General features: G+C 45.3%; 2 protein-coding genes and 1 non-coding gene across 4 annotated transcripts; all 3 read left to right on the top strand.

Moving 5' to 3' along the window:
• The first annotated feature begins 11492 nt into the window (after nucleotides 1-11492).
• gpatch1 (G patch domain containing 1) lies at nucleotides 11493-18973 on the top strand. Of its 2 annotated transcripts, none has more exons than XM_047050948.1 (20): nucleotides 11493-11647; nucleotides 12033-12167; nucleotides 12260-12345; nucleotides 12477-12637; nucleotides 12776-12873; nucleotides 12994-13052; nucleotides 13162-13425; nucleotides 13709-13856; nucleotides 14008-14087; nucleotides 14201-14408; nucleotides 14550-14918; nucleotides 15082-15260; nucleotides 15790-15917; nucleotides 16041-16147; nucleotides 16303-16517; nucleotides 17061-17322; nucleotides 17797-17922; nucleotides 18182-18294; nucleotides 18472-18620; nucleotides 18730-18973. In XM_047050948.1, exons 1-20 carry the CDS (start codon nucleotides 11578-11580, stop codon nucleotides 18755-18757), a joined length of 2985 nt encoding a protein of 994 aa, XP_046906904.1. In that variant the 5' UTR covers nucleotides 11493-11577; the 3' UTR covers nucleotides 18758-18973. The 2 variants fall into 2 exon arrangements, with proteins under 2 accessions (XP_046906904.1, XP_046906905.1); XM_047050949.1 differs by having other exon boundaries at nucleotides 11495-11647; nucleotides 13180-13425.
• LOC124488310 (WD repeat-containing protein 88-like) lies at nucleotides 18954-24286 on the top strand. Its single transcript, XM_047050950.1, has 11 exons — nucleotides 18954-19454; nucleotides 19826-19936; nucleotides 20319-20407; nucleotides 21063-21126; nucleotides 21349-21487; nucleotides 21612-21741; nucleotides 22651-22835; nucleotides 23197-23279; nucleotides 23412-23480; nucleotides 23690-23788; nucleotides 23931-24286. The coding sequence occupies exons 1-11, from the start codon at nucleotides 19338-19340 to the stop codon at nucleotides 24057-24059; spliced, it is 1215 nt and encodes a 404-aa protein (XP_046906906.1). The 5' UTR covers nucleotides 18954-19337; the 3' UTR covers nucleotides 24060-24286.
• On the top strand, nucleotides 24152-24225 carry trnat-agu. The gene has a single exon. It is a non-coding gene; the product is annotated as a tRNA-Thr (tRNA).
• Nucleotides 24287-24308: the final 22 nt, after the last annotated feature.

Raw genomic sequence — 24308 nt, 5'->3', positions numbered from 1 at the left:
TGTCGATCATACTGTACTGTGGAGTGGGTTATGAGGGATTGTTCACCTCAAGGTCCAAAGGCCCTCTCTCTCTCTCTCTCTCTCTCTCTCTCTCTCTCTGTCACTCTCTCTCTATCTCTCTCTCTCTCTCTCTCTCTCTCTCTCTGTCACTCTCTCTTCCTCCCTCTCTCTATCTCTCTCTATCTCTCTCTCTCTCTCTCGCTCTTTCTGCCCTGGCTGAAGGCTAAACTCCAGCTGATCAGGAGCCAGGGAATGTCAGCTCCGGGTTCCAGGCTCTGGAGACCTTCCCAGGCCGCTCCCCACACACAGGCGTGCCCGCGTCCTGGTCCTTCACCAATCTTCTCTTCGCAGGCGGGGGCGGGGTGGGGGCGGGGTGGGGGTGGGGGTAGGGGTGCCCGGCTCATAGGGACAGAAAAAGAACACATTGACCCAGACCCTGAACTCTGGTATCAGCCTGAAGGCCTGAGCCAGAGGACAGGCTCCACCGGTACTGGAAGGGGTGTGTGGAGGAGGGTGTGTTTGTGGACACATGCAGACGGGGGCGTATATGAGTGGGGTGTGAGGGTGGGTGTGGGTGTGGTCGAGTGCATGGAGCTCTCATTTTTTCATGCTCCCACCTGCTCCGTGTCAATGACCCTCCCAGGGGTGATCCCCTGTGTCGATTGCCCTGCCAAATCAAACAACCCGTGTGAACGATCCCACAGTCAGGGACAGAGGGTGGCACCTGCAGTCCGAGTCGCCACAGAAAAAGCTTTTATGATCACCCATTGACTTGCAGACGGTCCATATTTGCAGTCAGCCAAATTGTAGAATCTCTCTCTGTTTTGTGTTATTGTTATTTGTGAGAATGGTACAAGCTACAGTTTCCTCTATGTTTATCAAATACACCCAGCCCGTTGCTTATCATAGGGGCAGGACTTCTCCACACCATGGTGAAACACAACAGGTCACTTGTGTTCGATGGTGAGGGTCAATCTTAAACTGTTATAGAAGGCAATCTGCCCGTGTCATCTTCTGACAGCCGTCACGGCCTGAAAACAGAATCATACCAGCGTTGATGACTGATTACTCTGATCTTTCAAGAAGCCGATGATTTCCAGTGAAGGCTGGATTCCACCACAGGTACATACCTCAGATTCACCAAGCCTATCGTTCTCTGTACAGAACCGTGATGATCTATCAAGAAGCATGTCAAAATATCAGATGTAATTGGAGAACCGCTCTGCTTTTACTGGCTGGTGATACAGTATACTGTTCTCCTGAACGACACAGCCAATCACATGAACTGTTATTGCGACGTTGAGGAACTAGCCAATGGGATACAACGATGTTCACGCTTCCGGGAAAGCTGGTGGAAAGTTACTGAAGATATTATTTAGACTGCGAAGGGGATTATGCATTGTTTGCATCATGAATGGAAATTTATTTTTGGTTACTTTAAAATATGACTTTAGAGAGACAGAGAGATGCAGAGAGAGACAAACAGAGATATAGAGACGGAGAGACAGTGAATGAGAAAGAGGGAATGATGGAGAGAGGAGAGAGAGAGCAGGAGGGGAAGGACTGGCATCTCCTGGACTTATGCTGTGTTTATACTTGTACAAAGTGCTTTAGAGGGATCTCCATGATGGACCAACACATCACCTCCTACAGTAGACGCTCGGAGAGAGAAATATCTGAGCACAATTGTACTGTGGATCAGGAGCAAAAGGCCCAGAGTTCAGACATGATACTCAGACTATATACTTACCTCGGTGTTGATAATGCCATTCCTCAACAGATTAGCCAGCGTTTAACATTTGCTGACTTTCTGTGTACTTTCTCAAGCATATATCCCCGTCGAAGACTACCAAGAGAAAAAGCTCAAGATCTTATGTCACATTCTCGCATTAGTCCTATGTCAGCGTCATGCGATGCAGAGAATATCAACGTGATAGGAATATTAACTCGTGATAGGAAATTTGTGAGGAAAATCTCTCGGTAGAAGTATAATCTCCACATGTCCTACATGGCTCATGTTAGACTAGTTGCTGGAGATTAAAGGTCATAATCTGTTATAGAATTCAATCACACATTTCTATTCAGGCCACTTTAGCTTGTGAACTGGACTTTGGTTCTGTTTTCACATTTGAACCCGGGTGTTCAGATTAGAATAGAGCAGTAATCTGGCATTGATTTAAATGCCATATTTCCTTGAAAAATGCCTAAACAGGAATTATAATTAAGGTTGAGGTTAACTAGTGGTCAAGTGGTAGTGGAGTAGAACTGTCTGAACAAGAGTGAGTATGCCATAAAGTAGTTTGACCTTGAACATAGCTGCTTTATCTTCAATGCTTAACACTCAAATCCTCAACACTTTCCTAAGTCTACCATGGGGGTGCTTTTGTAAGCATGTAAGCATGTAAGCATGTAAGAATGTGAGTGTGTGTGTGTGTGTGTGTGTTTGCGCTTGCCTTGTTGTGAGTGTGTCTGTGTGTTTACTTGTCCAGAAAGCACCCAGTATTAATCACCCCACTGCAGCCATAGTGTCTACCGGCCTGCCTCCCTGTTGCCCATCTGCTTGTCTGTCTGCCTGCCTGTCTGCCTGCATGTCTTCTTGCCTATCTGCCTACCTGTCTGTCCGCCTGTCTTATTGTCTATCTACCTGTCTATCTGCCCGTCTTCTTGTTTATCTGCCTGTCTTATTGTCTATCTGCCTACCTGTCTGTCCGCCTGTCTTATTGTCTATCTACCTGTCTATCTGCCCGTCTTCTTGTTTATCTGCCTGTCTTATTGTCTATCTGCCTACCTGTCTGTCCGCCTGTCTTATTGTCTATCTACCTGTCTATCTGCCCGTCTTCTTGTTTATCTGCCTGTCTTATTGTCTATCTGGCTGTCTGTCCGCCTGTCTTCTTGTCTGTCTGGCTGCCTATCTGCTTGTCTTCTTGTTTATCTGCCTGTCTTCTTGTCTATCTGCCTACCTGTCTATCTGCCTGTCTTATTGTCTATCTACCTGTCTATCTGCCTGTCTTATTGTCTATCTACCTGTCTATCTGCCTGTCTTATTGTCTATCTACCTGTCTATCTGGCTGCCTGTCGTCCTGGTTGGATTTGGCTGTGTTCCTCTAACCCCGAGGTTCTTCAGTTTATTCTCATGGATCATGGGGAGAATTACGAGCAATTTCCCTTCGTCTGGTTGGGGGTTCCACTGCAGCCATGCGCCTCTTCCACACCACAGTAGAGCCCCTTCTTTCTCTTCCCTCTCTTCTGTCAGCAGGCACTTGTCTGGACTGTCTCACATGACCCTCCGCTGGTAAAGCAGAACAAAACTGACCGAAGAAAAAAAAAAATGGAAAAAACAAAAACGTAATGAGAAGCATCTTCAGCCAAGCAACGAACTACTGTGTGTTTGTCTGTTTGTGTGTGTCTGTGTGTCAGTGCGTGTGGGTGTGTGTGTGTGTGTGTGTGGGGGGGGGGGTTGTTGTTGTTGTGACAAAAAAACACTCATTAGACGAATGAGATGAAAATAAATGTTAAGCATATTCGGCCGAGCAACAAGCCACTGGGACAAATGAATGAGTTGTCTTTACAGTAACGCGACCGTGCCAGTCGCTTGTCCCTCACAGGGTCTGACAGGAGCATTAAATATGGTCCTGTCTCTTTAATTACAACGTCATCTAGGGGTTGTCATGACCTCTGGGACAAATATTTGCTCTTGTCTTTTTTTGTTTTGACGGTGTTGAAGACACCGTGCACATTGTCCAAGCCTAAGATTTGTGGTATAAGGCTACCAGAGGTTTGTTTTGGAAGCGTATAACTCCAATAAGCCTCTTCAGCTTTGGGTATAGGCACTTACACAGACCTGGGATCTGGTTTTGTACTTGTGTGGGCAATGAGAGCCATATGGTAGTGCTTTTAACGGGGAGAAGGGGGGGTCATTGTCTTTTCCAATTCATATTCAATTCCAATTCAGGCCAAACCGTATACTGTTTGGCCTGTTGTGAGGTAAGCCACTCACACACCTCTCGTTACTATGGAGGTTCCAGCTGTGTTCACTTGTGCCACGAATTGAATTCCCAGCGTGATCCTCCCCTGTGTTAACTGCTTCGCTTACTGTTAATCGCCTCAGAAGTCGCATGCCTAAATGTTCTGCTCTCCTGTCTCCCCTCCTGCAGAAGATAGCATCGGTATGGCTGTGAATCATATAAACCTCTGAGAATAAATAACATTAAACGGGGGAATAAATTGCAACGAAAAAAAAATAAAAAAAATAAAGCAGAATGGCGTACATTCCCCACGGTGCGAAAGTCTGCCAGCTACGGGAGAGCGTTCCAGCGCGAGAGAGCCGTGGGGGCGTACAAGCTTGGAACCCTTTTTAAGAGTGTGAGACAAATGAAAATGTACTCTTGGCTCCAGTGGGACAGGCCAGGATTGGGAAAGAGGGTGAGAGAGGAGCCCTGGTAGTTAATGGGTGGTGGGCTGCATTTACAGGCGATGGGCACGGTCCCAGATGGAGCGTTAGGGATCAATCTCCCAGGCGCTGGTGTGTACCTCCCAAATAGATAACCCCCATGTCTTTGCTTGGATGTGTACTGTGTGTGGTGTAGTGTGTGCGTCCGTGTGTGCGTGTGTGCCTTCGCCTGTGTTTGAGAGACGGCGTGTTTTTTAGAGCCTTAATTGGTTCTCATCCATTGCCCTCCTCTTCTTAGTAATAAATCAACGCAAACCTGGGCCTGTGCTTCATCTCCATATAATATGATTCATACATATTTCTACATATACGAAAATAAACAAGAGAGAAAACCAAGGGGTAAGTACTAAGCAGCTTTACACGCAGATGTACTTTTTTTTTTTAAATAAAAGATAAACTTACACAGGCCCCTAGATCAGGGAGTAGGGAGTTTGAGAAAAAGCTAACTAGCCTTGCATCACAGCTCGTGCGATATGGGACAGAAAGCCTTTACTGACAGACAGAGGGACGAACGCAGACTTTTACAGAACTAAATTACAGGGTATTGCCTCATTTTCCCGAACCTGCAAAGAGTATTTAAAGACCCCGGTTCACATGCACCTGCCTTAGTCAATGATTAAGTCATACGCTAAGATCCAATACCAACCCATATTCTCATTTTTAATATTTTAGACTTTCCTGCCCAGGCTACATTGACTGAATATGATGACACTGAATGCTGATGTGGTGTAATTCGAGGGGCAAATGGGAGCACAGACCCAAGGTACATCAGGAGCTGCAGGGTTAGCACGCATGCCAAACTTCTGCCACCGCAGGTAGAGTCCGCCACCTAGTGGACAGAATAGGGACGACTTCTTTAGTGTGCGGCCTTGTCACAGGTATTGACAAGCGATTCATAAAATGCTTACCTTTACCTTTCTCAATTAACATGTCAAATACACAGTTACACTCCAACATCTGTTGATTTTTACTGATGAAAATGACTTTTAACACATTGCAGAATCGTTCATATTTAAGTTCATTTTCAGTACATAATTTAGGCACAAATTCAGTCAATGCTATAAAAATGTAGTTATTTAGCAGATGCTTGCATCCAAACTGACATTAACCCTTCTAATTTAGAAGGGTGGGATCATGTTGGATAGGCTGAGGTTTAGCCAAGGAACATGCCAGCCTCATAACCAGGTAAGATCATGCTGAATCACAGGTGACACACCGTGCAGACACTTTACAACTGTCCTTGTCTGATCCTCAAAGCCAATAGGATTTTTATGTCTCTTTACTGTTAGTCGGCTGTTCCTAGTGTTGGCGCTGGGCCTTTGGGAAAACATGTCTGTAGAGTCAAGGACAAAGCCAGTTGGCTCATAGCCAGACATCATATCTGAATTTGGAGTTCCATATCCTTATGCTAAGTGGTATTGCAGAAGTGTGTGGGCGTGTGTTTGTATTGTGTGAGTATGTTTTCATTCATGTGTTAGAAAGGGTTAAACTATCACCACAAGGCATTTGTTGAATTATCCAGATCTCCAGGGGGTTTTGCAGGGAACTGGGGGTCAGCCCATCTACCCTTTCACAGTTAGAGTCCCCCCTCGAGTTTTTAAACAGGCTATTTTTTGCAAAAGGATTTGTCCTAAGGGACAGCAAGGAAGTGATCTGGCACGTGTTGAGCACCAAGAGCGGACGGACGGACTCAAGTGGGTCTTCAGAGTGGGAGGTTAAACTATGGTCAACACCCAAGCAACGTTTACTGTGCAGCAATAAGCCTAACCCTCAAATAACAGATAGCTACACTGAGACAGATGACTCATATTGATTTAGACAGCAATTTTTGAAAGCGAACAATGTCTCATTCCAAGTGACCTTCAATGGGGGAGCTATCAAAGTAAGCAAGTTTGACTTGTGGACTCAAGAAACCTAATCGCAACTTGGTTTCCAAAGAAGGAAGTAACGAGGACAATATATAGCAATATATAGTGTAACCTCCTGAACCCAGATCTCTGGTGGTCAGTGGGCACTGACTTTATAACTCAATTATAATTGAGTTATGAATAATAATCAATTTAGACCCAAACTTTAACCTCAAGGAAGGTCTAGAATATTCTCCAGGGGTCGATATTCCACCTCATATCTTGTTTCTCTGCTTGGGCTTCAAGCAAACTGTCATGGCTGTTGTGAGTATAGAGAGAAAGAGGTGATTAAGGTCACGATTACCCCTTTGGAAAGAAAGGTTTTCAACTTTTAGGGGGAGGCTGTATTGCGAAGCAAAGAGCGAGGAAGATTTTTTTGTGTGTGTGTCTGGGGGCCTATTTGGCATTGTTATCTGGATGTGATTTGTGCTGAGTTTGGTTTTGTTGCTGACTTCTTTTCTTTTTTCATTTACAACAGCAGGAATGTCAATGATTTCAGGTTCAAAGAAAACAAACTATAGAGCACTGTGTGCTGTGGCTGAACATTGGATAGCCACTGTTCTGCTCTGGGATGGTATTCTCCCACCAACGTCTCAGTCTCTGTGTTGCACACACACACACACACACACACACACACACACACACACACACACACACACACACACACACACAGGCATTAGTGCCCCCTCTCTTACACTCTTTTTCGCATGGATGTGATTTGTGGTTGTATTGTTTTCAAATCCTCTTCAGATAGCAGATATTATGTATATGGTGTGAAATAAGTGTATTTGGAAATACTGTAGGCTGTAGGTATATGCATGATGATGTACGGCAATAGACATTATCGGGCAAAATGGGGAAAATAATTGATCGTATTTACATTTGTATATTATCTTAAAATATAGCTGCAAGCAGCAATGTGGTGGCCAAGCAGGTCAGATGACCCAGAAGAAACTTTCGACATCTAGTGACTGCGGTTTACCTGGCTTTCTTTGCAGTGGCTTATAGTCTCGCTAAACAGAGAATCAGAGACATGACAAGCTTGTCAGCTTTGGCTGGATTTGAACCTCTGACGTTGCCAGGACACCAATTTATCCTAGTGAGCTATTCTCAGTGCTGGAAATCAGCTTTCAGTGACTGCGTAAAAATATAAAGAATTTTTCCTGTGGCAAGCGGTTGTCAGATTTGTCCCAAGTTTAAACAGCTGTAATTCAGTCCTATTTTGATATGTCAATGTGATTGTGGTCTGAAGATAATCTGTGTAAAAGTTGGTGAATATTTGATACATTTTGAGTAGGACAAAAACGTTTTATTAATTAATGAAAATGGCGGCATCAATTTGGCTGGTATCACAAGTTAACATGTGTCAGACATGGGATCGCCCCCCTAGAGGTTAGAGGACACATATCTGTAAAGCACAATAAATCTGACTCTTCTTGAGTATAGATCTCCTGAGATTGAAACATTATCATTACCATTATGATTATACTGTTAGACAGCTACTGTGGCATACCTGGCTTCACTAAACAGATAAACAAGTATCATGACATGCGTGATGACTTTGGCTGGATTCGAACCTATGACCTTACACTTCAGAGGAACCCGTCTTATCCCAGTGAGCTATTCTCAGTGCAAGGAATTACTGTGTTCAGTTACTATGTAAAAAAAAGTAAGCCGTTTTTCCTGTGGGAAGCGTTGTCAGATTTGAACCAAGTATAAAAAGTTGTAATTCAGTCATATTTTGACAAATCGAGGTGATTGTAGTCTGAAAATGATTTGATTACATGTCCATGAAAATAGGAGCAACGGCAAACGAGGAGTTCAAAAAAGTATGTTTTTATGAAAATTCCAAATGGCCGACGCCCAAAATGGTGGACACGGGACAATGTGATATATTTCGACTTGGTATGCCACGTAGAATCAGAAGAGACCAATCTTGTGATTTATGACAAATCTGTTCAGAAGTTATGATGCAAGAAATCCGATGCACTGGCTAGATGTAGATTCACTATATCTACAAAGCACAATAAATCGGATTCTTCATGAGTATAAATCCCCTGAGAATGAAACATTATCGTGGCCATTATGATTATACTGCTCGACAGCTACTGTCACATACCTGGCTTCACTAAACAGATAAACCAGTATCATGACATGCCTGAGACTTTGCCTGGATTCGAACCTACGACCTTGCACTTCAACGGAGCCAGTCTATCCCAGTGAGCCATTATCAGCACTGGGAATTGCTGTGTACAGTTACTGAATACAAAAAGGAAGCCGTTTCTCCTGTGGCACGCATGGTCAGATTTGGCCCGAGTTTAAACAGCTGTAATTCAGTCATATTTTTACATGGCAAGGTGATTGTGGTCTGAAGATAATCTGTGCCAAATCTGGTGAATATTGGATACATTGTGTAGGAGTAAGGAAAAAAGTTTTATTCAGTCATTCAAAATGGCGGCCTCATCAATTCGTCTGGTATCACGCGTTAACATGCATCAGACGCGGGATCTCCTAAGATATCACGAGACATAGGAATTGCTTAAATACGCCAAACAAATCAACAGTTATTGGTCAAAACACAATCCTACCTATTGTAATGCCCCCTAGAGGTCAAATGACACTACCTGTCTCAAATCTCTTAATAAGAGGGCCTTGAGTCCATACACCAAGTTTGGAGTCAATGCATCAAAGCTTGGCTAAGATATTACCTCACTTCCTTTTTCCAGATCAGTTGCTCAATTTGATTGGCTGTAACTAAATCGCAGAAACTAAATTGCAGAAATCAAAACGCCATGTGATGTCTTTTGTGAGGCTTGGTCTGAAAATGTTTGCCTATTGCAGCGCCACCTAGAGGTGAAATGGCATGACCTATTTTGGACTTCTTTAGAACAGGGTCCCTCGTCCCTATACCAAATTTGTTGTCAATGCAGTAAAGAGGTGCTGAGATATGACCTCACTTCTTTTATGGTGGCTTGGTTGACGATTTTGATTGGCTGATGACTTTGATTGGCTGTTCCAGTCGAGTGTAGAAAGTCTAAAAAACATGTGATTTCTTTTGTGTGGCTTGGTCTGAAGATGATCTGTGCCAAATTTGGTGAAGATTGGACAAACCTTATAGGAGAGGTAGCGAAAAAACGTTATATTCAAAATGGCGGCCACATCAATTCAGCCACATCAATTTGATGTGGCTGTATATAACAAACGGTTGCGAAAATCAAAGCTCCACGGGATAATTTTTGTGAGGCTTGGTCTGAAGATCATCTGTGGCAATTTTGAAGAAGATTCGACAAGAATTGTAGGAGGAGTAGCGAAAAAACGCTTTTCCTTTACATTCAAAATGGCGGAGAATCTATAGAACTGGGTATGATGTCATAGAGTGCGTTGAACTCGTCTTGATCCAGGGAATCCAACGATACCTCATTTTGGACAATGGGGCATATGGTTCAAAAGTAACATGTGTAAACACACCTTCAACTTTGACCCATTGGTGGCGCTAGATGGTTGGAATGGGAGACATGAAACTTGGTGAAATTGATGAGGGGACTGGTCCCAAATAGTGTGCCAAAATTCACAACTTCTGACCAATTGGTTCTAGGGGCTGCCATAGACTCCCATGGCAGAAGAAGATGTGTAATAATAATAATAATAATAAATATAGCTGCAAGCAGCAATGGAGGGGCCAAGCAGTCCAGAGCAGGACAAGGCCTCCATAGCACTTGCGCAACAATTAAGTCACAACAACCTGTTGCACTCATGCAACACGCCAAGTTTGGTTGAAATATCTGTTTGCGTTCCAAAGTAGTGATTGTTTACAGTGTTTTTTTCTGGTATAACACCGCAGGCCTCCTCTGCTCCTCGTGGGAACAATGGAACCCAAGTTTGGTGACAATCGCACAAATGGTTGCTGAGTTACGCTCTCACGTGTCTTTTGCGGCTTCGCCGCCGCCTTTGATCGTCTCTACCAAACAAATGGTTTTGAAAATGTAAAATCCATCCCAACACCTTTGTGAAGCTTGGTCTGAAGATCATCTGTGCCAAATTTTGTAAACATTGGACAACATTTGGGGCGTGTAAAAGGTTTTTACACTTTTCCATGAAATCCAAAATGGCGGCCGCATCAATTCGGTTATTATGAAAAGTTATCAATGGCCAGGCTTGATATCTCACAAGACATCAACAGACAAAGAAATTACTTTATTAAGTTAAACACTTCAACGGTTATTAGCCAAAACACGTTTATGCTTCCGGCCACGCCCCCTTTTAGTCACATGACACCATTTTTGGAGGACATCCTTAGAATAAGGTTCCGAGTAGGCGTACCAACTTTGGTGTCACTGAACTTTGGTTCAAAGAACTGCTGAGATATGGCTTCACTTCCTGTTTGGCGGCTTTTCTGCAGAATTTGATTGGCTCTACCGGACAAACGGTTTTGAAAATCAAATATCCTTCGATAACTTTTGTGAGGCTTGGTCTGAAAATCATATCTGGTAATTGTGAAGAACATTTGACAAAATTTGTAGGAGGAGTAGGCTTTTAAAGGTTTTTGATAAAACCGGAAATAGCGGAAAATCTATATAACCGGAAATTGACGCCATGGTGTGCATTGCACTCGGCTTGATCCAGGGAGTCCAATGGTACCTCACTTTTGAAAATGGGACATACGGTTCAAAAGTTGCGTGTGTAAACACAACTCCAACTTTGACCCGTTGGTGGCGCAAGAGTGCCAAAGTATGGGACATGAAACTTTGTGACTTGGACCAGGGGACTTTCCCTAATGAGTGTACCAAATTTCACAACTTTCGACCAAGCGCTTCTAGGGGCTGCCATAGACAACCAGTCTTACGAATAATAATAATAATAATACTACCAATTACAATAGGTGCCTCGCAGCTTCGCTGCTTGGCCCCTAATAATAAGAATACGTAGAAACACTTAAGGTGGCTTCGCCGCTTCGCGGCTTGGCCACCAATAATAATAAGAATACGTAGAAACACTTAAGGTGGCTTCGCCGCTTCGCGGCTTGGCCACCAAATATACATATATAAAGTCGTTATAGGATATGCAAGGCCTGAGGCTGAGACCACCTATGCCACGCTCAGGCAGACAAGGTACGGGGGGGGGGAAACTCGCAATTTTTATCGAAAACTCGTTTAGCAAGGTTCGGAAAAAACGTTCATGACCTAATGGGCATCCGTAGTTAGCGAAACAAGTGAAACAAACATGGCGTCCGACAGCGACAACGATGAGGATTTTGTGACTTATGGCATACCTTTAGAGCCTCTCGAGGAAGGTAAGAACGTGTTAATAGTGCATCAGATTATGTGTTTTCCCATGCCTGTTCTAATAGTGATTAATTGTCAGGATAAATATCACTGTCCATACTCACCGCCCTAGACTAGTAGCTCTCTACTTAGCCAGTAAGCTAACCCGCAGACCATCCACTGATACTGACCCAGTTCATACAGTTGTAGGACAGTGGGACAGTCGGAACACTGACTCTCGTCGGAATGTCCCTTAAGTTACCTAGCCAGCTGCCCCAAACCAAACTTGTGGAAATGCCCAGTTAGTTGACCTAGATAGTCACAGAAAGGGAGTTGAAATGATCATCTTTTAGCACAGAGCATGTCATTTTGATGAATACACTGTGCAATGTAATCGTGATGCATGTTCTGCAGACGAGCCCCTGAAAAGGCCAGTTCCATTGCACGACCAGACGGTGAAGGATGAGAAGGGTCGCTACCAGAGGTTTCACGGAGCCTTCACCGGAGGCTTCTCCGCGGGCTACTTCAACACTGTCGGCACCAAAGAAGGTTTGTTCAGACCGTTACATGTCATCGGAAGCACGAATTAGTAGCGAAACATACCGAATAGGATGATAGCAACGAATCGTTTCCTTCTGCAGGGTGGACACCTTCGACCTTTCTTTCATCCAGACAGCAAAAAGCGGAGAAAAAAAATGCCAGGCCGGAAGACTTCATGGACGATGAGGTACGCAAGTATTACAAAAAATAAATGACCCTGCCAGACAAAGCAATTGTCACCCTAGACTCATAACAAAGTCAGTTATGCTATTTACTGAATGGTATCTCTTACTCTCCTCGTGTTATTGATAATTCCAGGACCTTGGGGAGCATGGTATCGCACCCAGAGAGATCACAACCACAGATGAATTTGCATCCAGGAGAAGGGATCAGATCAGGGACAAGGCCAGGGCTATCACCTCCATGTCTGCCCCCATACCTGGTGACACACTTCTGGAAGATCTGGTCTCTCCAGCCAAGTAATAAACAAGCTTCATATTTGAAAGCCTTTGTTGTTATGATCACTTCACATGTTATAAAAGCTTTGTTGTGATCAGTGTGAAGATGCTGCAGGGACTTCCCTAACTGGTCAGCATTGTTGCTGCTGTGATTGGTAGGTCGTCCATGGGGGTGGAGCTACTGAGGAAGATGGGGTGGAAGGACGGCCAGGGGGTGGGGCCACGGGTCAAGAGGAAGGCTCTTCGGCAGAAGGAGGGTAGGTTTTCCCTCCTGATGCTGATACCAGCCATGTCGCTACACATTCAGCTTGACCGATGATTATCTATAATCTCAGGTTAAAGAAGGCAGAGCTCTTAAAAACTCCTTGTGCTCACAGAACCAGCTAGAAGAGGCTATGGATGTGTTTTGCCACCAAACGGCTCAGAAGAATCTGAGGTAAGCGTTACTTGTAACGGCTTACTAACACAATTGACAGTTTACTCTTGAACATTATTAATATTACCATTGACATTACTATGAATAATTAACGTAATAAAATGTGAAGAAATCTGCTAACCTACAGGAGAACGATGGCGAGTTTGCCCCAGTGGATGTGACCTTTGCCCCCAAGGACGTCGTTCCGATTGACTTCACCCCCAAGGTGGACGTGAAAGGGCTGGGCTACCAAGGCCTGAACCCACAGCAGGCGCTGATGGGGGGCGGTGGGTCGAGCAATATCAACCTGTTCACCATGGACTCAGACAGAGCCAGCAGCCTGTTCGGCGACAACCGGCAGGGGCCCAAACGCAGGGGCGGAGTGGCTGGACAGGTGATCACTGTTTTACCAGACACGTTGGATAAAAAGACGTACAGAGATTTGAACCTGGGGCCTCTTGAAGTACGGTCACATGCCGTGCTCTACCTCTAAGCTGAACTTATCCCCTACAGGGAGTTTGTGTTCTAGTACTGTGTCTTTCTGACCACATGTACTTTGTTTCTCATAGTTGGATTGGAAGTCTTGGTTCTGGCCTCTGGTTGGACCATGAGGCTCTGGGTTCTGTTTGTGATTGGTCAGCCGGTGTGTGACTCAATACCTTGTGTGTCACCAACAGGCGTTCGGAGTGGGAGCCATGGAGGATGACGATGACGACATCTACCACCGCGACACCATGTCCAACTACGACAAGGTGCTGGGAGGGGAGGAGCCAGGGGACGGCCTGTATGGCTGGACCGCCCCCCAACAGTACAAGAAAAAGAAGGGTGTGTGATGACATTTTAGGGTTGAAATTCCGTGGGGTTCAAATGAGTGTGTACAGGTGTCATTGTTTGAGTTTCAACTTGATCTTAATTGAGATTCAATTAAGAGTTTACAACGATCTCTTAATTGAATACTGTGCTAAATCTGTTTCAGACTACAGCAGAGATGCCTCTTACATTGGTAAAATTCTGGAAGGATTCACCCTGTCCTCAGGGACTGAAAAGGAAAGAAAAGTAAGTTCTTTCTGCTCCTTCCTTCTCACAAAATGTCTGATCTTGACAAACCTTTCCCCTCACCTGGTCTGTTTGGTTTTCTGTCTGCACCCTCCCTCCATCCCTCCCTCCAGATCTTCCCCCCTCCCATCCTGCCCAGGGACTTCCGGCCAGTGCACTACTTCCGTCCGGTGGTGGATATGTCCAGCGTCAGCCCCATCGTGGCCCAGGCCTTGAAGACCTCCAGGGGCCACATGGCCCAGGAGCAGAGCCAGCCCATAGGCCGGTACCAGCTAGACTCAGCCCACCGGAGGGATATGCTGGGGGAGTCAGCACTGCAAGGTACATCAGCTGTGTGTGAGCAGGTATATGTGTGTGTGAGCTGGTGTTAGTGTGTGTGTGTGTGTATGCGCAAGAGCGTGCACCTGCACAGGCGTGCATGCGTATCATTTCTATCTCATCCATCAGCCTTGCTCTTCACAGGACCCAGCTCTGTGTTCGACCTTCTAAAATCAGAGGACAGAGAGAAACTTGTCTCTCTACGCAACACCACCGCCGCCACCACACCCTCCAGCGGACTAGGACCTGCCAGCTCCGTCCCCTCGGCGGGGTCACACTCCGCCATGGTGTCTGCCGGCGTGGCGGCCGCGGCGGCCAGGGCCTCGGCCCAGAAGGCCATGGCCGGAAGGTTCCAGCCCCCTGGGGAGCAGGAGCACCAGGCTGTGACTGCAGCCTGGAGCGGCCCCACTGCCCAGGCCCAGGCCGGACAGGCCTTCAAGCCCTTCGAGAAGAACCCCAGCAAGCAGGCGCGCTATGAGCTCTACATCAACCAGATCAAACAGGGAGACAAAGGTGGATACTTTTGCCTTTGACTAGAATCTTTATAGTATTTCTCTGTCGGAACAAATACAGTACCTAGTATTTACAGTATATGTCCCCGCCTACTACTACTAGATAGGAAAGGAGTGTCGAACTGGAGCATGACTGCGTCTCTTGTTCCCTTCGTCGTCCTTAGATGCTCTTGAACAGAGTCTGGACCCGGGCATGACAGAGTGGGAGAGGGGCCGGGAGAGGGACGAGTTTGTCCGTGCCGCCCTCCTCTACAAGCCCAGTAGCTCCTCCCTGTCCTCTCGCTTCACCCGGGGGAAAACCGAGGAGGTCGGGGACAAGGTGGAAGTGACCCGTGACCAAGAGGTAGACTGCCTCTGCAGGAGAAAGGGATGGAAGGGATGAGCGCCAAAGCATCACACAGCGAAATCTTAGCTGTTCAATTGGTGTAGCAAGTTGCTGTGCTATTAGCATCAACTGTAAAGTTGGTATATGTGACCAAGAGCGAAGCTATGTCTGCAGGAAAGAGAGGAGATGCATGATGTGCATGACACAGCAAAATAGTAACTTTTCAAGTCGTATAACAATGACAGTATAGTCTGTTCATGGGACCAATATATTGTTTCTCTCTGCAGGAGGAAGGAGAGGTGATATGCACCAAAAAATGACATAGCATAATTTTAACTGTTCAAGTAGTATAAGAATGACAGTAAAATCTTTTAATGGGAAGTCCATATCTGTAAAGTACAGACCTTTTAATGATTTTGAGTTTTTCTGAATTGTTTATCTTACTTTGGCACAGATAAATATTGACCACCATTGGTCTTTGCCCGTTTAGTTCTGAGTACGTTTTGTAGCATTCCTCTTTTCTGCACGTTTGTGTCTCCGTGTTCAGAACGATGTGGATGACAAGCAGGCAGCCGTGAAGATGAAGATGTTTGGCAAGCTCACCAGGGACACGTTTGAGTGGCACCCTGACACACTACTCTGCAAGAGGTTCAACATCCCTGACCCTTACCCTGGGTAAGACACACACACAGGAAAACGCACACATATACACACAGGAAAACACACACAGGAAAACACGCAAAACCACACGCCCATGTAAAATACTTGCCTTAACTGTTCTGTCGTTGGTTTCCCCAGATCTGGAATTGTGGGGATGCCCAAAGTAAAGAGGGATAAATTCTCCGTCTTCAACTTCCTGACGGTGTTGGACAGTCCTACGCCCGCCGCTGGGCCTCCTCCACCAGGTACAGAAGAGAACCTCGCTCGCCCCCGCCTCGCCTTGCCCTCGGCTCAAGCTAACCGTGTTTCGTTCCTAAACCGAACACGAGTTGATGGTGTTAGCATGTCCAACGTGTACATCGTCTAGTAATCCTATAGCTCTGTTTCTGTCTCCTCTAAGCCTCTTCCAAGCCCTCAGAGCCTGGGAAGAGGTCCAGGTGGGACCAGTCTGTCAAGGCGGAGGAAGAGAAGGATCCTCTCAGCCAGTTCCTCAGCGCGGCTCGTAGCGAGGCCTCCGCGGCCTCTGGGGCCTCCGCGGCCTCTGGGGCCTCCGCGGCCTCCGGGGCCCAGGACGATCCAGCCGCCTCAGCCTCAACACCAGACCCCACCACCAAGGTACCGCTAACGTCCTGCGTTGTGTCTGTCCTTGTAGTAGGGTTGAGAAACAGTCGATCGGGTTACCCGGTTAGCCTTTGCGTGTTTTTGCGGTTGTGAATTCTTCATGGGCGCCTAGGGTGAACCAGCTTTGGCTAACTTGAGTGCATGATGGTGGATAGCTGAATTTGGCTCCTATGCAAGTTTATGTTGACGTGCAAAAGGTAAAGACAATGTTGCAGCGAAACAGTGTGATTACTTGGTTTTCGGGTCGCATATGTTAACATTTACATTTAGTCATTTAGCAGACACTCTTATCCAGAGCGACTTACAGTAAGTACAGGGACATTCTCCTCGAGGCAAGTAGGGTGAAGTGCCTTGCCCAAGGACACAAGGTCATTGTTTGTACGGCCGGGAATTAAACCAACAACCTTCTGATTAATAGCCCGATTCCCTAACCGCTCAGCCATCTGACCCCCAAGGCGCTTATGTTTTGTATGGTTCTGCTGCTGTGTGAGCAGTGATGTTCTGCAACCCTGTGCTGTCCTCACTGTCGTTCCACAGGAACAGGAACAGCAGGAAGCTGGGAAGGAGGAGGAGGAGGAGGAGGAGGAAGAGAGCAGGCCATCCATGGACCTGTTCAAAGCCATCTTTGTCAGTTCTTCAGACGAGAAGTCATCCTCGTCTGAGGAGGAGGAGGAGGAAAAGGAGGAGGAGGGAGAGGGCGGGCGAGGCACGGCTGACTCTGTACTGGACAGCCTGTTCAACATCAACAACAAAACTGCCGCTGCCTCATCACGGACGCAGGCCAAGTCCGACCACACAGGTGATGTGACACAAAGCTCACTGCTCTTTCTTCCAAATCCTGGCGAGAATTCATAGATTAGCGTAACACTTTTATCCAAAACGACGTACAAATAGTTCCTATAGAAAGTAGAACAGAAGATGTATCAGAAGTCCATTGGTTCTATGGTTCTACTTCCGTAGTTCTTTCGTTGGTCAGGGTCAAGGAACAATCTGTATTTACTAAACACCTCGCAAGGTAACCACATCTCAGCTACCAGGCTCAGTGAACAACAGTGATAGTATCTTAACCACAGTGCAACAATAACATCTCAATTAAAATCGTGCATGGTACAGAGCAGCAAAATCAAACAATTTTGTGAGTCACCCATCCTAAGTGCTTCTTTTGATGCCTGCAAAAGAATAGTTAGTCTAGGTGAAGCTTGAAGAGAATATTGGAAAGTTGGTGAATAGATGACGACAGTGTTTAACCCTGTGTTGCTTGTCCTTATTCAAGAGCTGACCTCCACCAAAGCGCAGACAGCCCCTGCTGGCTCCGCTCCTGCTGCCTCTGCCCCTCCCCCTCCGACACAGGAAGAGGAGGAGTTTGGCCCCCGACTCCCACCCCCTTCATCCATAAAAAGTATGATTTATTATTTGTTATTTATTATAAAAACGTTTCTGCTGTGCAGGGGCATAGGTTTCTTTTCAAATGGAACCAGAAAATATATATAACTGGGTACATGGCTGTTTAAATATTATTTCCTTTTCTTTCTGTATTCAAAAAGAGGCTTTTATAATGAAACCTACTCCCCTGCTGTAGTGTACGTGAGTCTGTACATGTGAAACATTTTCGATCAAGATTTATATAACCAGACGTGGGTTCTTTTGTTCACGTTTAGCTGAAGGGAGCCGGCCATCCTTGAGTCCCTCTGCGAAGCAGGTGAAACACAAGAAGAAGTGCAAGGAGAAACACAAAGCCAAGAAGGTGCACAAACACAAGAAGGAGAAAAAGGTACGTCGGAAAAGAGGTTCATCCTGGGTCACCCTGGTACCCCCGCCCCGGTACCTCACTGGTTAGGACGCGTAGCGTACCAGCTGAGGCTCCCCGGGTTTGACCCTGGCTCGGACCATTTCTGCATGTCTTCCCCCTCTCTCTCTCTCCCTTACATTTCCGTCTTCTCTTTTACAGCAGAAGAAGAAGAACAAGAAGCAAAAACACAAAGGGAAGAAGAAGAATAAGAAGGAGGTGATCGTCATCAGCTCCTCTGACGAAAGCGAAACGGACAGTGAAGAAGACGGAGACTCTGGGGGGCCGTCTACAGAAGAGCTGCTCAAAAGGTCATAGGTCATCACTAGCTGTAGCCCGAAAGGATTCTAGGAAATGCAGTTGTATTTCTACCGTGCTTTGTTTTAACTTTAAATATATTGTCTTTTCTTTCTGTTCCAGGTTGAAAAACATCAGTGGGCAGAAGTGAACCTGAATCTCTGGAGGGACAATCTGTCCTCTGTGAGGACTACTGATGTTTGTACTTTGAATCCTTTATTGTTCAATACATAAGGACATACATTTGCCATGCGATTCTCATGTAATGAGAATAATGAGCATGAGAAAAAAATATTTTATGACTGATTTTTTTTGTCAAGCATTCTTGTCGTCCCCTTAATAATAAATAATAGCTGATTTTGTCATTACGAAGTGTTTTTTTTCTGTGTTGCTGTTTTTTTATGAAAAGGTTTTGTTTTAACAACTTGCTCCCAATACTAGCTACTACATTGTTTTACAGATAGAGCAAATAATGTCTGTTCAATTCAAACAAATAATGTCTGTTCAATTCAAACAGTCTGTTCAATTCATAGCCTATGGAAGAGTAAATTGCATTTAACTGTGACCACCTGCTTACACGGTTGCCTCGATCTGTGTTCTTCCAATGTTACCATAGTAACCCGCCCCCTGGGGTAGCAAACTTTGGAGTGAACTTGACTACCTTGATACAAGTACTATTTATGGAAACTAAACAGCGATACTCTATCCGATTGTTCCGCAATAAGAAATAAATGGCTTTGAAAAATATCGACCCTTTGTCGCTCGATGAAACAAATGACGAGAACAAGGATGACAGTAAGGAGCAAGAAAAGAGTGTTTCGCTTTGGGAGCATGAAGCGCTTTCCCAGGTAACCCGAATTTGTCAGCTAGCCCTAGCTAGCAAAGCGTTTTCCAGATAAAACCTGCTGGTAAACATTAAAACGGAAAGAGCTTAGTAGGTGCATTCTGCCGTGTGAAATTTCACCATCTGTCCAACATGCACGGATAGCAGCAGTGCACCAGTTCTGGCAGGTGGCCAAACTTCAACCAAACTTGACATTTCTGACAGGGGCGTAGTCTGAACAGATGGGTTATTGATTGAGTTGTAATTGGAAAGGGAAGCACTGTTTTCCATGATGGACATTCTCATTATTGCACTTCCAACATTTTGAGATTAACTGGCAAATTGACAACCGTTGTAATGGGTAGCCATGTGATTGTTTGATTAATTTCGCTGCAGATTCCCATCAAGGTATTCAGGGGTCATACAGATGCAGTCAGCAACTGTCACTTCTGTTTTGATGACACGAGAATCCTGACCAGCTCCCACGACAAGACTGCTACACTCTGGGTATGCCTCGCGGGGTAATTACAAGCACGTCAAAGCAATATCGCACTGAGACAAATTATAATCCTATTACCTCAGACACAGCTATCGGAATAATTTTATTGGGATGAACAAACTAATTCTCTTTGAGGAGGGGTAAATCTCAGTGGTGAGAGTGCTCAACTGCAGATTATGAGGTTGCAGGTTCAAATCCCTGGTACTCCATGTCGTTTTTGGGATAAAAACTGCTAAATGAATAAAAACTCACACATTGCACAGTAGGCCTTTCCTGTTACTTGAGGGTATGATATATGTAGTTTATTGCTATTGATCCATGGCACCATCTGGAATACAGGCGTAGCCGAAGCTAGCACGAAGCATAACCAACTTCTTTGACCCCTTGCAGGATTCTGATACTGGGACCTCCCTACAGGTTTTCAACGGTGGGCATAAATCCCCCATCACTGAGTGTACCTTGGTTCCGAAGAAGAACAGGTAAGCTACCTGGCATGATACTGTCTGAAGCCCACGAACAGAGCCCTTGTTTGTATGTAAATTAAAATCAGTATGCCTCATGAATAAACAATATTCCCGATGCAAATCCTTTGCTCCCTGGAACATCACATGCTGCTGAATTAATCTCCTTGCCAGAATGCCTGTCAACAAATCGACTAATTCAATGCAGTACAAAAGTATAATTCTCCTTTCTATGTATTTCTAGAGCGTGTTTTCCATCTGAATTGTAGCATTTTGGCAGATTGAACCAATTCACAACAACATTATTAGCAACTGGAGTCAAATGCTTTGTGTGTGTGACTCCCCATGGTCATAAACACAGGTCTCCAATCACATCTTCCAGCCCCCTTTTCTGTCTTCTTTTTCTGGCTCTTTGTTTGTGCTCTCCACCGGCACAGACACGGTTGCCAGGTAACCCTGGTAGTCGAGCTCGCTCAGTGAACTGTATCCATGGGTTGCCCAGAAATGTAGTCTCTCCATAACCACAAAAGAATTCACTGATTACAATTCACTGGCAATGCTACAGTGCCCCTTATGTTCCCACATAGCTGCTCATTGAATCCTATTTCTTGGGACAGCTGCTTTGTGTTTAATTAAGTGATTAGCGATTCCTCTGTCTTTCTCATCCCAACAGGTTCATTACAGCTTCGTTGGACAAAACCCTCGTTGCCTGGGACCTAGAGACAGGAAAGATAATAGTAAATCCATTCAGTTAATCCCCTCACACTTCCACACTCACCTCCTCGTTACCCTTCTGTCAACACATTTCCACTCCTTGCATAGGCCAACGGTAATTAAACACGATGGGTTGGTTTTCACACTAAAGGTCGTGAATCTCTCGCATTAGCCATGGTACTTTTCGTTTCGGTGAAGGTCCTGTTCGGGTCTTGTCCCGCTGTGTGTGTGTGTGTGTGTTGCAGTGGACAGCACCTCATGGAGGCTTTGTGACCTCCTGCAGCGCTTCGGGCGATGGGAAGCTGGTGGTGTCCGCCTCAGACCAAGAGAATGCCATCTACCTCACAAACACAGACACAGGAGAGCGGGTCTTTTACCTTAAAGGTAAACCTGTGATTCAGTAGTGAGAATCGTCCTTGTTGATTTCATACACTGTATACTGTGTTGGCTATAGCTACAGGCCAGCCAAGACTAGATGGGTGATTTGTGGGTCTCTCTCTACTCACAGGTCACCACAAATCGACTATTACTCGGTGCAGGTTTGATCCACAGGGCCAGCGAGTGGCCAGCGTTTCTAACGATACAACTATCAAACTGTGGGACCTGGTATCCAACAAGACCACACTGACTATAAATAGGTACAGAAAACTGGCGTTACAACTACTCAGTATTTTTCAGATCAGGATGTTTACGTGTGCAATTGTGGATGCGACTCAAATTATATGTAGGACTTCTGATAACATTTCGACAACATAAGAGGCAGTGTAACACACTTTCAACCAATAAGAAAAGAAAAAAACCTCTTCTAACACAGATATTTTTATTATTAATAGTTATTTAAGAAAGGCTCCCACATTATATGCACGACTATCAAAGCAACTCAATACTTTCATCAATACACTTAAGTTATCCTATCCTACCACAAATCTGCATATCATTGATTCTCGCGGTCATTGATTCCATTCATCACTTTCAATGGGCTCTGGAGGAGGAGGAGAGGGGAAGTGTATTTATTAGTGGTTGAGAGCAGCGGTCTCCTCACTGGCCACCCCTGGGCCTTGATCTGGGCCTGGGCAATGCCGCTGCCCAATCTGTGACATCACTACAGGAAGCTGGTCTAATCCCCTCACAGCAGAAAGACCCACTGCTGTCCGGCCGTGAGCCTAGACATGTTACCTAAAAAAGAAGTATAGTAGTGCTTTGTTGCTGGGTGTCGATCCCTGCTAAATAGAGTCTGTGGTGTTGGGAAGGGATTTCATGTTTTGATGTTGGATTTTCCGTGTGTTCACGTTGTTGTGGGTCATGTGACAGGCTTACATCGTGTCTGCCTTGATGTGTGCCTAACAAACGCCAGCCTTGCTTGCTTCTCACTCATTATCATCCAATTACATGGCATTAATGTTTTTCTGCTTGTCCCTCTGAACTCTCACAATCAAGCTTGCGTATATCTTGGCACTCTAACTGTGGTTTCTCTCAGGCTATGCCACTCCTTAACTAGTCCCATCCTGTCCCCCCCACCCCCCCCCACCCCACCCCACCCCCTCCAGCAACCACACTAATGTGATCTCCAGCTGCAGCTTCAACCACAACGGCCACTTACTTTGCAGTGCATCGTGGGACAAAACCCTGCAGTTGTGGGATGTCCATCAGGGGACGTTTCGCTCCTGTGGCGGGGCCATGCTGAGCAGGGGCCACGAAGGCAACATCAGCTCATGTGTCTTCTCCAACGACTGTAAGCTTGAACCGGGAAGAGAAGCTCTTTGTCTTGACCTTCTTGGGAGTCCCTATATATTTTTCTCTTTTTTTTAATACTATAATGTTACATTTTATAAAAGTATTTGTTTTTATGTCTTGTGAATTTGTGATGTATTTTTGGTTAAGGTGAGTGGGGGGGGGGGGGGGGGGGGGGCATATTTGGTGTTTTTCAGAAAGTGTATAATGAAACCCTACGTCCTGGTAAGTACCGACGACCAGAATTTTGACGTTGATCTACTTGCTTTGTAAAACCAATTATGGCTCCTGCACCATAATGTAACTTCTTTATACGGGATGAACAGTGTGTTCGCTCTGTTTTGTTGATTAAATGTTACCAGCGTCTGTCCTGGTGTCGGGAGCCTTTGACAGAACGGTTGCCGTGTGGGACATGGCGGCCTTCTGCAGAACGCTCGTCTTGAAGGTGACCTGAAGGATGGTTGTCCTGGTTCTCCTCCTCAAGAACACATATCCTACTTTTCACATTCGTCCAAATGAAATGCCTAGCTTGCTATGTGTTAGCTTTCTCTTTTCCTTACTAATTTTGATTTTCCAGGGACATTTGGATTGGGTGACTGATGTGTCAATCAGCGCTGACAAAAAATGGGTGGCCTCTGCCTCAAAGGTGTGTCATGAGCCATGACCCAACTCACTGCTCAGTAAATGATTGACAAGAATAACCTACAGTGCGTAGTCACTTTTGTACCCTGTCACATGACTGTCAGTCGTGTTACTGGATTTCCAGCTTAGTAGCTACGACACAAAACCGTGGCTGTTATTCCAAATGTTTTCCCACTGTAATGCAACTGGATGTTTGTTTTACTGTCTGTGTAGGATTCAACTGTAAGATTGTGGAATATAGAAAACTCTGAACAGATACCTGAAGTTATTGAGAAAAGGAAAGCTCAAGGAATGGGCTTTCATGTACTAAAGGTTGGCTTACTTTTTAAGTTAAGAACACTTGATGAAACGTTTGATAACCTTTACTATGTAAAGTCAATTATGAATTTATATTGATTCCTGAAGTAACTGTTAACAACTACAAGCAGAGCACCCTTTTAATTGTTCCTTTCAGTGTGAGGAGTGTGGAAAGCCCTTCTCCCTGTCTAGAGTGGAGACTTCCGACTTGATCACGAAGTGTGTTTTCTGCCGATTGAAGACACCAACCAGATACCATCCCCAGCCCCCTCCTCTTGTCTATTAATTCAAATTGAAAATCATCTACACACTATGACATAATAAAACCTTCCAATGTGTCACGAATTTAAACCGTTTAATGTCATCAGAGTTCCGGGCGGCGCCGTGGCTTAGTTGGTTAAAGCGCCTGTCTAGTAAACAGGAGATCCTGGGTTCGAATCCCAGCGGTGCCTTTTAGCAAATGAGAGTTTATAAAGCCGTGAATTTCACTGGTGTGTTAATGAATAAAACTACGCTAAGTAATAATTATCAGATC

The sequence above is a fragment of the Hypomesus transpacificus genome, unplaced genomic scaffold (genome assembly GCF_021917145.1).
Source record: "Hypomesus transpacificus isolate Combined female unplaced genomic scaffold, fHypTra1 scaffold_132, whole genome shotgun sequence".
NCBI lineage: Eukaryota > Metazoa > Chordata > Actinopteri > Osmeriformes > Osmeridae > Hypomesus > Hypomesus transpacificus.
Note: the sequence above shows the minus strand (reverse complement) of the source record. Positions and strands in the feature narration are given on the sequence as shown.

Excerpts from the sequence above, each read along its gene's own strand:
- gpatch1 (XM_047050948.1), top strand. The coding sequence starts at position 11,578 with ATGGCGTCCGACAGCGACAACGATGAGGATTTTGTGACTTATGGCATA. Across the intron at positions 16,148-16,302 it reads CGCTGGGCCTCCTCCACCAG|CCTCTTCCAAGCCCTCAGAG; the intron begins GTACAGAAGAGA and ends GTCTCCTCTAAG. Across the intron at positions 17,323-17,796 it reads GGCCAAGTCCGACCACACAG|AGCTGACCTCCACCAAAGCG; the intron begins GTGATGTGACAC and ends TCCTTATTCAAG.
- LOC124488310 (XM_047050950.1), top strand. The coding sequence starts at position 19,338 with ATGGCTTTGAAAAATATCGACCCTTTGTCGCTCGATGAAACAAATGAC. Across the intron at positions 20,408-21,062 it reads TTGGTTCCGAAGAAGAACAG|GTTCATTACAGCTTCGTTGG; the intron begins GTAAGCTACCTG and ends TCATCCCAACAG. Across the intron at positions 23,481-23,689 it reads GGGTGGCCTCTGCCTCAAAG|GATTCAACTGTAAGATTGTG; the intron begins GTGTGTCATGAG and ends CTGTCTGTGTAG.